The 13,741-nt window shown below is 59.1% G+C and overlaps 1 protein-coding gene across 1 annotated transcript; it reads left to right on the top strand.

Moving 5' to 3' along the window:
- Window positions 1–8,310: 8,310 nt before the first annotated feature.
- Dmrta2 (DMRT like family A2) lies at window positions 8,311–13,394 on the top strand. Its single transcript, XM_021654251.2, has 3 exons — window positions 8,311–8,619; window positions 10,027–10,581; window positions 11,585–13,394. Exons 2-3 carry the CDS (start codon window positions 10,035–10,037, stop codon window positions 12,610–12,612), a joined length of 1,575 nt encoding a protein of 524 aa, XP_021509926.1. The 5' UTR covers window positions 8,311–8,619; window positions 10,027–10,034; the 3' UTR covers window positions 12,613–13,394.
- Window positions 13,395–13,741: the final 347 nt, after the last annotated feature.

The raw sequence follows: 13,741 nt of genomic DNA on the forward strand, positions 1-13,741 counted from the left end.
AGCTGGCCTGCACAGCTGCCGCTTCCGTGCTTCAATTTCTTCGCGCTATAGGAGAGTATAGGCAAAATGAAGAGCTTGCTTGCTTGCATAAAAGTGGTTCTGCACTATGGGGGGTCTGCTAATGACTCGACTCTGGTGTGAGCTCCCAAATAGAAGCCCTGAGAACAAGCTAAAAGTAAGCTTCCCAAATTGCTTGGAGTGACCCTTGGCTCTTCTGCCCCTTCTTTGCTCGTGTGGCAAGGATGCTTTGTGTTTTTGTATTCTGGTTAATGTAACCTCCAGAACATGATGTGTGAAGCAGGTGGGGGGAAGGAGAAGGAGGGACAGAGGAAGAAAGAGAGAGAGAGAGACCTTGAACAGTCAGGGTATGCTGAGGTCATTCAGCCATGCCAATCCATGTAAATTTGGGTTCTGGGGGAGAAATTTGGAGATTAGGTTTCAAAATCAGAGGCACCTGAGACCGAGTTCTTTCCATTTCCAGATCCCAAATGCCCAGTCTTTCTTCTCATGGAGATAAACAGTGCTGAGAAGAAAACAGTTTTCCCTCACAGTGCCGCCTACTACTAATTCCCATGTGTCATCACTAAGAAGCACTTCATACTAGCTACTTCTTTTTGGTAAAATCATGATAAAGTATGATGCGGTAAAATCATGACAGCATGGCAACTTTAGAGAAGAAAGGGTTTGTTTTGACATACAGTTCCAGGGTGGGTACAGTCCATCCAGACTTCCCTAAGGCATTGCAACAGGAATCTGAAGCAGCCTACCAGTCAAGAAGCAGTGAGGTCACATTTCATCCATACACAAGAAACAGAAGGAGCCTTAACCCCTCCTCTAGCAAGGCTTCTCCCTCTGAATAGTGCCACCCCAAAAAGCAGGAGGGGGGTTATTTATCATTCAGACCATCACAGGCTTTAAGTAAATTGTACTACGAATGCTTAACAGAAGTATTACTTTACACTCATTTTACAGAGGAGGTGTGATAAATGCAAACAAGACTCCGTTTCCCTGCTGAGCCCTGACTGTGAACACTGGTGCTAAAAAGATTGAAGGAGTGCCAGATGCTTAACCAGCAGTGAAAACAAAGTATGGTCAGTCTACCAAAGAAATGGGTTCAAAACATTGAGGGAAGTGTCCCTTCTTCCATGCTAGCTCAGGGGACAGGAGAGACGAACCAATCTCTGTTCTTAAACAGGGTTCTCAGCCACCGCACACCAGCAGGATCACTGCTCTTTTCAGTTCCCTCTGGTAGAGGTTGGAGATGACAACAGTTGACTGTGGTTTCAGAGAGACACTTGAGAACCCCGCCCCCAAGAGTCAGTATGTGCCACGCTTTGGCCCCCCACAAGAGACAGTTGAGGCTGAAATGGAAGGAAACCTGGCGAGAAAGAGCAACATGTTGGCATCTGGAATAACCAATACCGGACACGGGGCTCCAAGTCGGAGATGGATGGGTCTGTCTGGCAGGCCCTGAGAAAGTTGGGGAACTAGAAACTGCCTGGGTCCAAACAGCCACATCGTGTGACCCAACAGGGAAAGGGGTTGGAGGTCAGAGTTAGAAATAAGGAGGAATGAAAGCAGACAGGAGAGACGTGACCTGCTGGTGCCCTGGCCTTCCGCTCTCCAAATGCCTCCCTCCCTCTTCAGTTTGATGTCCCGCTTGTACAGGCTGAGGGTTCTTGACAACCAGCAGCTCCTCGCTGCGCTTGCGCTCTGAAGAAGGGTCTGGGCAGATCGGCCCCAGGATCTCTGTGTGGTGTGGTGGCCGGGTACTTCCACCTCCAGGCCTTCTGACAGTGGCTGGAAGGCCAGCCCAGGGAGGGCTGGCTACTCTCACAAGTCAGGCATGTCTGTGGGAGTGCAGTGCAGCAACCTTTACACCCAGAATTCTTGACTCAGCTGGTCAAAGGCTTCAATCTGAGAAACTTGGACCAGACTCTAGGTCCAGAGGCTCCTCTTGTTACCTATTTCTCCCTTAAATTCCCCTTTCTGGGGCTAGAGAGATGGCTCAGTGGTTAAGAGCATTGTCTGCTCTTCAAAAGGACCCGGGTTCAATTTCCAGCACACACATAGCAGCTCACAACCGTCTGTACCACCAATTCTACAACCAGAAGGGCTCTGACACCTTCACACATAAAATAAAATTAAATAAATTAAAAAAAAATCCCCTTTCTGCTCTGCCCAAGTATCACAGCCAACAGCTCTAAGCTGGGCTTGGAATCCAATTCCTGAGGACTGGTCCCTGAGGACTGGTCCCTCCCTCAAGTCTGAGAGGACATGCAAATCACCTGGACATTTCTACCTCTTATCTCCTCCCCTTTGCCTGGTTAGTTCCAGGTATCAACAAACTTTGAGAACTAATTTGAAAACTTTACATGTAAGAAGAGATTAAGAGCAAGGATAATCCCAAGATGAAGACAGTAACTTTCTTAAGTTCATGTCATTAGATGTAATAGATGAAAAGGTCCTGTTCATAGGATACATGTTCAGGAAACAATATTGGGGGAAATGATGACTCTAACAAAAAAAAACAAAACAAAACAAAAAAAAAAAAAACACTGTTAGAAATAAAGTCACTGTGTGCTGGGTGAAAACGGCCCCTGTTATAACATGCACAATCTCTAAGACAGGTTCTCCAGGCAGTGGTGGCACAGACCTTTGATTCCAGCACCAGGGGGAGGGGAGGGCACAGAGGCAGGCAGATCTCGGTTCCAGGCCATCCTGCTCTACAGAAGGAGTTCCAAGACAGCCAGGGCTACACAGGTAACCCTACTGAGAACGAGAAGGAGAGAGAGGTTCCAATTTGTATTTTATTCTGAAATTTATTTTATTTTGAAATTTACAAAATGTTGATTTAGATTAGAAAAAAAAAATCTGGGAGGGGAAGCATGTCCTGCCCTCCCAAATATTATACAACAGCCAGGTGACTGAGGCTGGGGAGACACAGTGCTGAAGCTAATGAAGGTCACCCGGGATGCCAGTGTGTTTGTGGTCAGTGGGGTCAGCAGATCACGACAGTCCTTACAGATGTCACGCTTTCCATGACAGATAATTTCAACTGAACTATAGAAAGGTACATAATCAAAAGAGCTAATGGTAAAAATATAGGTAATAAATGATTTTAGGTTTAAAACTGGAAAGTCTTTAAGATACTGTAAATACACACCATTTGTAAATTAACATGTACGGCTTCCTTTTTTAAAATAAGTTTAAAATCCCAGGACAGTAATAGCAAAACCAGTGGCCCAAAGAGTAGAGAAACGCAGTCAACATGGCAGAAGGGGGGTAGGGGCGGGATGCTGCTGCTGCCTTTCCTGTGCACTACTGAGCTAACTGAGAGCAGACAGGGTTTCTCTGTGTAGCCTTGACTGTCCTGGAACTCACAGAGATCCACCTGCCTCTGCCTCCAGGAGTACTGGGATTAAAGGCATCATCCACACCCAGCCAGCTCTAATTCTTTTAAAGGATGTATGCAGTTTATTGTAAAACAAACCACAGTGACTAAGACATAAAGAAAAAAAAAAAAAAAACCTAAGGAAATGTAAATTGAAGTGCCAGTGAGATGGTGCTTTTCTTGCTTAAATTAACAAAGATTAAAAAGATCCCAAGATGAATCTGTTGAGCACCTTGCCTGCCACAGCCTTTTCTGGAGGCTGTTTGACAGGTAGCTATCAAAGACCTTAAAAAAAAGAAAGCCTCTGATCACTCGATCTTATTTCTACTAATTTATCCTAAGGAAATAATTGGTCACATTCAGAAAGGATGCTCATGATAGCAGAGTTATTAGAGCATACAGTGGAGACCAACTATTAAAAAAAAACTGGCTAAATAAGATACGATATAACTGAATGTTTTTAATTTTAAAAGATTATACGCATTGATTATTATGAAAAAAAAATACTTATATTTGTAGACAAAGTGCATAATCTGGTAAATGAGCGCACAGAAACAGTTTACAAAAATATGTACCAAACTACATTCTGCTAAAATTTCCAAAGTGTTTACTTTATGAGAAGAAGCGCTGGCAGTGTCCACTTGGGAAGCCTGAGGCTCACCTCCGGTGCCGCTTCAGGAAGCCCCTTGCACACCTACTGTTCTCACCGTGAGGTCAGCGGTTGGCCTAGTTGACCAGGGAGCTCCGTGGGAACACATTAACTAATGAAGCTCTGCTCCTCAGAGCCTGGTACATACTAGGGGCTCAACAAACGCTGCTACCACGCGGCCAGATTCTCGGGTTTCCTTGAAGAACTGATGAACTTCATGAACTCAAACCTAAAAGACCCCACCCCACCCCACGTTATGGCCGGAAATGAGGTGAGACAAGGAGCAAAGGCTGGTTGGACCTGCATTTCTTTCTTAGGGCTGAGCAACCTGGTGGCCCCAGGCGGTGCCTCCCTGCTCTGAATTTCGAGGGCCACTGCACTTCCCACAAGCACTCTGTGCTAAGCAACACAGGCCACACCTTAGCTGAGTCTTGAGACCTTGGGCAGGGGTTTCTCCCTTGCGGGGCTTGCCCAAGGAGGCAGTGCCGGGGGCGGCGGCTACGGCTGGAGCTTGCTGTGGGCCCTCCCGCCACTCTGCACCATGCGGAGGGCCCTCCTTCGCTGCAGCTGGCCCGTCCACCTGCTCCTTGAGTAAGGCGCCCCAGCGTCCTTTTGCTAAAGGCGAGCCTCAGGCGGAACACAGAGATTTGCAGGCCACTGGCTAGGGGTGGGCCCTCCACGTTTGGAGTTTGCGCTCCTCTGCATCGCCTTCCAGCTAGGAATTGGTTTCTCACCTGAAAAGCGAGATAATAGGACCTAATAGAGGAAAATGGGACTCTGCAAATCACTGCAGAGAAAGTGCAAGGCGCTGGACCCCTCACAGGAAGAACACGCAAAAGCCCAGAGGCGCAGTGGGCGGCGTGGTTCCATGTTTTGTTTCCAAACTCCGAAGTTGTGTGGTTTCCTTGGCCCTAGCCTAGGCCCGATCAAGGGCCATTTCAACGGAAACACAGCAAAGGCAGCCGCCTTTCTCCCGTTGGCGCTGGGCACGACGGAGAATCTTAATCAGCGAGACTGGAGGAAAATGTCTCGTCTCGTGTGCTGGCGTCCACGCCTGCGTCCACGCGGGCACAGAGGCCGCTCTGGTTCGACCAGCGCCTGTCAGGCAGGCCTGCCTTCCCAAGGCGCCTTCTTCCTCCACCTTCCCAGGTGAAGAGTTTGAGCCAAACCAACGGAATCCAGAGAAGGGGTCTGTGCGGGAGGGGCAACTCCGTCCCGGAGCCACCGGTTTGGGGATAATTACTTTTAATGTCAGAAAGATTTAGTTTAATATCATCTCTATTAGGCTGCCGGGAGGGTAATTAAACGGGACGCGTCGCAGCCGGCAAACAGATGGCGTCTGCCTGCTCCGAGGCCGCAGGCAAACAGCGCAAAAGTCAACGCTTCCCAGGTCCCCCACCGGCACCCTCGGCCCTCTCCTCGTCAGCAGTCCAGAATCCCCACTCCGGGCCCCCGACCCAGCAGCAGCCGGGTCCCCGCCCGGGCCCTCCCTCTGGGTCTGGGCTGTGGAGTGGCTGTGAGTGATGGGGGAGGGGGGGTGACCGGAGAGGGAGGGCGTGGAGGAGCGCTAGGCTGGGCGCAAGGCCCTCCCCACCCGCGGGCTCCCGAGCCGAGCCAGGGCGCTTCAGAAAGCGCGAGTTGGGGCCCTCGCTGCCAGCCACTTCACTGGGAGAGGAGGGCCTGGGCCTCCTCCGCCCGGGTGCCGGCAGGCGGGGAGCGGTGGGGGCTCCGTGCCCGAGGCCTGGCCCGACACTGCCCGGGGACGCGCTCCGTGCCTAGTGTGCAGACTCACGGTGTGGGACCCGGCGGGCGTCTGGGTTTGAGGCCACTCGCCGAGCGCTAGTGCCCGCAGGCGAACAAGCTCAGGAGAGCACACTGCGAAGTCAAACTCTCTGAAAGGGCCCCTTGGGTGTGGCGGGGGGGGGGGGGGGAGGAGGGGGAAGGGCAGAGGTGAGCGCACAGCTTCGTGTGTAAGCATCTACTTCACGAGTGCGTGAAGGTGTGTCCAGACCTGCAGCGAGGTCCTAGGGGGCAGTTGTGTTGGATGGGGGGTGGGGGCGTCGTCCTGTCGCCCCAACCTGGGCGCGCTCTCCCTAAAGCTCGCTCCCGGCCCCCTGCCTTCCGGGCAGCACACATCGACAGGAGCTGGCCGCCGGGACGGCCCGGGGAGACGATGTGGCCAGGGTTCTGTCTCCCGGAACGTTCTGTTTGGGCTTTCCCTGTTCCCCTCCCATGAGCACCCCCAACCTCAGCCTGTGAAGAGGGCTTAGAGTCTCGGAGCTGCGGAGATACGAACTTGAGGAGAGGGGAGACAGCAGGTGGTTTAGCCTGGGCCGCTTTCCAAGGTGCGAGCCCAGGTCCAGGTCCACTCAAGAGCTGGGCTCCCGGAAGCCATTGGCTTTTGGGGCAGGTCTCAGCCTCAGGCGCCAGAAAGGATATGTAGGCCACCGCTCCCCAGAACTAAGAGGATCTGGGTAGGTTATTTCGTTTGGGGGGGTTAAAAAAACTTTTCTGAAGAACTGTCCAAAAAAAAAAAAAAAAACGCTAGAAGCAGGCGCATGGCAGCCTCGCCTGCAATTCGGCAGACACGGAGCCTCCTGGTCCTCGGGAGTAGCCAGTGATGCTACTGCCTGGACGCTGGGAGTCTTAAGAGAGGGGGTACCCTGAGCTCCTGACCTGGGGACATGGCTGTTCCCTCCCTCCTCGCGGGGCCCTGAACTTCCTAGCACATCCTCTCCGACTGCGGAGAGGGTCCTCCCCGGCCGGCCGCCGGGTCGCCGTCGTGCGCGGCTCAGGCCCGGGCTCCCGGAGAACTTTCTGGAAGGTGCCTGCGGGCTCCGCGGCCCAGCGCCCCTCCGCGCCCTCCCGGGGCTCCTCGGCTGGCTTCCTGGACGGGAAAGCGCCCTGACCCTCGCGGGGTCCTCCCGGCGGGAGGGGTGGGCTCTGTGCGCCCGGCAGGCGTGCGGGTGCGGCGGCGTAGACGCGCCCGCGCCCAGGGCACTCTCGCAAGCCACGAGAAAGCGCACGGCAGGGAGCGGGGCCGAAAGAGGAGGTCGTTTCGGGTCTCATCTAAGCGCATTTTCTTCACCCTGAGGAAGAGGAGAAATAGGAGACAAAAACGAGAGTAGCAGGTTAGCTCAGAGGCAGAGGGCGAGTCGGAGCCCGATGTCTGTTCCGCGTGGGAATCACTGCGGAGATAGGAAATTCGAACCTGTTACCTCCTCCGCAGACTCAGTGACGTCAGCACAGGTCGAGGGAGGCCGAGTCAGAGCTGCTCTGGGGCCCTCGGCCCCTGAGGAAGCCCTGCGGCCCGACGGCCCCACCGACCGGCCCGTGCGTCCAGCCTCCGAGACGCTCTGGGGGAGGCGCAGAAGCTGCTTTTTTTTTTTTACTTTGGTTTAAAAAAACAAAACAAAACAAAAAGTTACAAGTAAACTTCGTTAACTGCAAAAAAAAAAAAAAAAAAAAAAAAATCCCACCACCAAGGAGGTGCTGAGGAATGAGGGGAGGCGCAGGGCTGGGGCGCGGCGAGGGGAGGGAGAGGCCGCGTGCACGCGTGGACCCGCGCGTCCAAACGCAGGTCCTTCCGGACCGCACTTACCCTCCGCGACGCCCGCGGGGTCCGGACGGTGCGGGCGGAGGCGCTGGGCGGCGGGGGGGGGGGGGGGGGACGGGGCGGGGAGCCAGCCGCTCGCTAGGCCCCGGCCCCGGCGGACTCGGAAGCTCGCCGCCGCGGCGGGGACCAGGCCGAACCCTCCCGGCGAGGTCTGCGGCGAGTGCCCTCCCGCCCCGCCCCTCCCCCGGCTCCACTCCCACGTCGACAGCCGTAATTGAATTGTCACCTGCCCCCGTCCCGCCCCGGGCCTCCGGGGCCACTTGGGCAGCCCGGCCTCGCCAAGCGCCCCGGGGCTAAGGGAGAGGGGCGCAGTGGAGCCGGGGAGGGGGTGGGGGCCCCGGGAGTGGAGGGGCTCCACGAGTCTACGCGGAGAGGCGCGCCCGACGCGGTCATTGGGAGCAATTCACACGCTCCCGGGCGCACGGAAACTTCTCGTCGCGACATTCGCGACGCTCCTCCTCGCGTGCGCCCTCGCCCCCTCCCACCCCGCGGGCGCTCGGCGCGGCGTTTCGGAGTTTCGAATCTTTCGGACACTGTAGACTGAGGGGCTCCCCGGGCGCGGGCCCGGCCAATCAGAACGCCAGCTGCGTCCCCTGGCCAATGGCAGGCGCCACATTGTTGTCCAATTCTGTCTAATGGAGCCGTGAGCAGCAACAATAGAGCGGGCGAGCGACGCAGTGCGAGCTGGCGGCGCGGGACCAGCCGGCCCGGGCGGAGCGCAGCGTCCGGAGCGCACCGAGCGGACGCCGGGCCCCGCCAGCCGGGCCCCGGCCCCGAGCGGCCCGCGGAGGGCGGCCTGCCGTGTTCCCAGGGGGGGTCCGGAAGTTCGGACATGGTGGCTGGAGGAGGGTGACGCGGTCAGACCTCGGGGGCGAAGCGAAGCGGCCGGGAGGAGCGCGAGCGGAGCTGGGGGACGCGCGCGGCGCCGGCGGAGGAGGGCGAGCCCGGAGCCCGAGGCAGGTAGAGGAGGCCGCGGCCCGGGCCCTGCGGGCCTGGGGTGAGAAGGCCCGGGGCCCTCGGGTGGACCCCCCAGGCTGGCGGTTGGGCGAAGGCCGCGGCGGGAGCCCGGGCTGGGCCTGCTGGGCCTTCCGCGGCCGCGGCGCAGGTGGCCCTCCCGAGCGCCTTCGGGGTCAGCTTCCGAGGCGACTCCCCGGCCTCCCTGAGGCCTGCTGCGCAATGCAGCTCCCAGGACCTTGGCCTGGAGGCCGGAACTCTGGGAGTTGCGCGCCAGCGGGGTCCCCAGGGGTCCCCGGGATGAGGAGGGCGTGTCTGGGGACTCGGGCCCCGAAACTGGGAGGGGTGGGGGTTGGGTAGAAGGCGTTGAGAAAAAAATAATCCTGCCGCAGGGTCTAACTTTTCGGAGATGTGCCTTTCCCCTCGACTGCTCCAGACTGAGAATCTCAGCCCGGCGCCACAGGTTCCCCCTCTCCCCGCCCTACCTCGTGCCGGGGAGTTTTTCCTGTGTATCACTGTTGCCATCGGTGGACCTGGGTCCGGGTCACCATGCCAGCTGCTTCTGCATGTTTTCCTTGTTGTTCAAACTAGTCACTGAGCTGGGGTGGCCTGTCCAGAGAAAGTTTCTTCTGATGGGTTCTCTGCGCGCTCCTAAGCTCGGTTCCGCCTCTGTTTCGTCTCCCAGTCCTTCAGAGGCTCAGGCCTCATTTTCCTACGGGTCCCAGGGCCTTAAGCCCAACTTTGCCTCCAAGACTTCTGGTTCTCACTCGACTTTTAACGGGAAGAAATTCTTCAGCTTCTTCCTCGGTCGAGCTCCCACATCCAAAGCAACAGGCAAGACCCCAGGCCGACCTCAGCTCCTCACCTCACCTCATTTCTCCCCCTTCGCCCGTCCATCAAACCAAACGTTCTCCCCCTTCTTTTTGCTTTGCCTTTAACACCAACTTGTTGGTCCCCCAAGTTTTCTCTGGACTCTGAGTCCCTTCCAGGCGAGCATTTCTCCTCTCTCGTCTCACCCCGATTAACCTAAGCATTGGGCATTAATATTTTCTTTCCAATCCTTCACATTCAACCGAACCAGTGACTTCCAAACGTTGTCTTTTTTCTTTTTCTTTTTTCTTTTCTTTTTTTTTTTTTTTTTTTTTTTTTTTTTTTTTTTTTTTGTCCCTTGGAAGAACTACTGATTCAAACGAAATCTTACCCCTGGCGTGTAAGTCAGACGTGAGAGCACCCGTGAAGGGAGGGGAGGCGCGTATTTACAGGGTGGTTCCAACGCGCCCCCTCAGCAACTTGCCAGCCACTAGCTAAACCTACCCGACCCAAGTTTTTTAAATTTTGGGTTTCTGCGGGCTGCGCTTGAACCCAGCGCGCGGGGCCGCCCTCACTCAGGTCTCTCCGCTCTCCCCACGCCAGGTCCGGCCATGGAGCTGCGCTCGGAGCTGCCCAGCGTGCCCGGCGCGGCGACAGCAGCGGCGACGGCGACGGGACCGCCCGTGGCGTCGGTGGCGTCGGTGGCCGCGGCCGCCGCCGCCGCCGCCTCCCTGCCGGTGAGCGTGGCCGGGGGCCTGCTGCGGGCGCCGCCGCTGCTGCTGCGGGCGGCCGAGAAGTACCCGCGGACCCCCAAGTGCGCCCGCTGCCGCAACCACGGCGTGGTGTCAGCGCTCAAGGGCCACAAGCGCTACTGCCGCTGGAAGGACTGCCTGTGCGCCAAGTGCACGCTCATCGCCGAGCGCCAGCGCGTCATGGCGGCGCAGGTGGCGCTGCGCCGGCAGCAGGCGCAGGAGGAGAACGAGGCGCGCGAGCTGCAGCTGCTGTACGGCACGGCCGAGGGCCTGGCGCTGGCCGCCGCCAACGGCATCATCCCGCCGCGGCCGGCCTACGAGGTGTTCGGCTCGGTGTGCGCGGCGGACGGCGCGGGCCCGGGAGCTGGCGCGCCCGCGGGCGGCGCGGGGGGCGCGGGGGGCGCAGGTGAGCCCTCACCCCGGGCCCCACGCCAGCACCCCAGCACCCCAGCCTCACGCCGGTCCCTGTCCAGCCCCACCGGGTTCGCCGGAGGCCGCAGCCCCTCCTGCCCGAGCCTCTCTCGGGCCAGCCCTCTCTAACCCGCTCCGCTGCAAGGAGCCGCTGCAGGCCCTGTAATCGGCATTGCTTCCCCAGACCCGCAGGCGCCCTCTCAGTTCCCAGCAGGGCTGCGCGCCTCCCGCTCCCGGGCGGCGGCACAGACATTCCTGCGCGCCCTTCGCCCGGGCTTTCTTCCCCTCGCCCCGGCTCTCTCCCGCTCCTGTCTGTGCCCAGCAGAAACCCGCCGGCCTCTGGCCTCTTGAAGTTTTTTCTGTTAGGGAGGCAGTTGGGCTTGGGCGATGGACCGGGTTCTCAGATTGGGAGCGGGAAATTCCTTAGGTCTTCATTTTGGAAAATGTGGGCCAGAAATAGGACATGGCGTTTCGTCTGTACCGAGGCTTAAGCCGCAGCCCCCTCCCCGCCCGCCGGCTCCCTCTTTCAGGTTGACTTTGGCAGTGTGGATCGGGTAGTGCCTTCCGCGCGCTCTGAGGTATAGGTAGGAGTTCTGTTTGTTCCAGTTTGAAACTTGACGAGGCCGCTTCTCTAGGGCGGCATGGAAATGCGAAGGGAGTGAAAAGAGTCGGGGCACAGGTGTGGAAAGAGCACATCGAGCATTGAGTTCTCAGGGTGCCAGCTGGTTAGGAACAGGCATGAGCCTAGGGATGGGTGGATAGATAGAGCGATAGATAGATACATAGATGGATGGATAGATAGACACATAGATGGATGGATGGATAGAGAGAGAGAGAGAGCACTCTGTGGGGTCTCCAAGAAGGAGTTAAAAAACAAACCTGGAGCCCAGTCAAGGAGAGTTCCAGTAGAGAATGGGATGACACGTGCATTCCAAAGGCCAAAGTGTCGGGGCCCCTGTTCTTGAACTCTCCTGACATCTCCGTTTTCCCCCTCTCAGAGGCCAAGCTGCAGAAGTTTGATCTGTTTCCCAAGACGCTGCTTCAGGCCGGCCGCCCCGACAGTCCGCAGCCGCCTCCCGCGAAGCCCCTGTCGCCCGACGGCGCGGACTCCGCGCCCGGGACCTCCTCCCCGGACGTGCGGCCCGGCTCAGGCTCGGAGAACGGAGACGGCGAGTCCTTCTCGGGGTCGCCCCTGGCGCGGCCCCCCAAGGAGGCGGGCGGCGGCGCAGGCCCCGGCGGCGAGGAGGACAGCCCCGGCTCGTCCAGCCCGCTGGGCTCCGAGTCGGGCTCGGAGGCCGAGAAGGAGGAGGCCGAGGCGGCCCCGGCCCCGGCCATGGGCGGCGGTGCGGGCCCGCGGCAGCGGACGCCGCTGGACATCCTGACGCGCGTCTTCCCGGGCCACCGGCGGGGCGTGCTGGAGCTGGTGCTGCAGGGCTGCGGCGGCGACGTGGTGCAGGCCATCGAGCAGGTGCTCAATCACCACCGCGGGGGGCTGGCGGCCGGCCTGGGCCCGGGCGCGCCGCCGGACAAGGGCGCCCCCGGCGCGGCGGAGGACGCGTGGCCCGCGCGCGTGGACGCGGCCGCTGGGGCGCCCGCGCTGCCCGGGCCGCTGCACGCCGGGCCCGCCGCGCCGCCGCACCACAGACCCTTGCTGGCCGGGGCCGTGGCGCCGGGCGCGCTGGGCTCGCTGGGCAGCCGCTCGGCCTTCTCGCCGCTGCAGCCCAGCACCGGCCACTTCGGCGCGGACGCGGGCGCCTACCCGCTGGGCGCGCCGCTCGGCCTGAGCCCGCTGCGCCTGGCCTACTCGGCGGCCGCGGCGCACAGCCGGGGCCTGGCCTTCATGGCGCCCTACTCCACGGCCGGCCTGGTGCCCACGCTCGGCTTCCGGCCGCCGGTGGACTACGCCTTCAGCGACCTCATGCGCGACCGCTCGGCCGCCGCCGCCGCCGCCGCCGTGCACAAGGAGCCCGGCTACGGGGGCGCGCTCTACGGGCCCCTGGTGAACGGCACCCCGGACAAGCAGTAGGGCCCCGGGCGCCGGCCCGCGCCCACCGGCGGCCTTGGGGCTGGGCCGGAGGGCGGGAGCCCCCGGGCCACCGCCCCCAGGCCTGCTCGCCCCGCTCTCAGAGGCCGGGGGTTCCCAAGAACCCGAGGGCGGCCGCGCCCTCCCCGCTGCTCCCTGCGCTCTGCTTGCCTCGCCAGCCCCGCGGCCGGGCGGACGGCAGGCTCATCGGCCTCTGTGTCTCCAGTACCCGTTCCCCCTTCATTAAAAAAAAAAAATCCGCTCTAACAAATATAAATTTAGGATGTATCCATCTCTTGGCACTGAGTCGAGTCTTTGGGACACACACGTATATATCGATATCAATTGTAAAAAAAAAAGAGAAAAAAAAAAAAGAAAAAAAACGTTCTAAGGTGCACTTTCCTCGTTGCGGTATTTGTCGCTCTCTTTGTTGCTTATGCCAATAAGCATGGGTTTCCTTGGTGCAGTGTGAGTTTTTTATATATGTATAAATCTATATATAATCTATACATATATATATACAAGCCGGTGTATAATGTTATAAAATGGAATTCTAAGTTATTAATTGTAATTTGTAGGTGACCTCGGTATTAACGTGGAAAACATTCAAAAACCAAGCAAAAAAAGAAAAAAGGACAAAATGGAAAAAAATTAGACTATCCGCGCATTGTACGTATCGGGTTTTATAGCTGGGACCTGCTGTCGGCCGGGGAGGAGCCGCCCCGGCCCGGCCCGGCCCGGCCCGGCCCGGCCCGGCCGTCCTCCGGGCGCCGAGGCTCGGGAGCCGCCGCCTGCGCTGCCCTTGTGCTTTCCTTTGCCTAGGTGTGAGCTAGAAATAAACGTTATTTTCTAAATAAAGCCGCGCTGGAATCCCGTTCCGCTCGCGGGGCGGCTGGGGAGAGAAGCTCCGAGTGTCCCCGGGGCGCGGCGGCTGCGCCCTGACCCGCGCCCGGGCCCCCAGCGGCTGGCCGGGCCCGCGGGCCGCACCCGGGCGGGCGGGCGGGCGGCCGCGCTCCTCTGCGGGGGCCTGCGGCGGGGAGGACGCCCCCGCGCCAGACCCCGTCTCCAGCCCGCTCCCCGCGGGGTCACCCCCCCACCCCCAGGGCGCCCCCTCCCCTCGGCGGCCAGGCGT

The sequence above is a fragment of the Meriones unguiculatus genome, chromosome 12, assembly GCF_030254825.1.
Source record: "Meriones unguiculatus strain TT.TT164.6M chromosome 12, Bangor_MerUng_6.1, whole genome shotgun sequence".
Classification (NCBI taxonomy): Eukaryota; Metazoa; Chordata; class Mammalia; order Rodentia; family Muridae; genus Meriones; species Meriones unguiculatus.

Bases quoted from the DNA above. Each gene is read 5' to 3' on its own strand.
- Dmrta2 (XM_021654251.2), top strand. From the start codon at position 10,035: ATGGAGCTGCGCTCGGAGCTGCCCAGCGTGCCCGGCGCGGCGACAGCA. The intron at 10,582-11,584 runs GTGAGCCCTCAC...TCCCCCTCTCAG, and splicing joins GGGGGGCGCGGGGGGCGCAG to AGGCCAAGCTGCAGAAGTTT.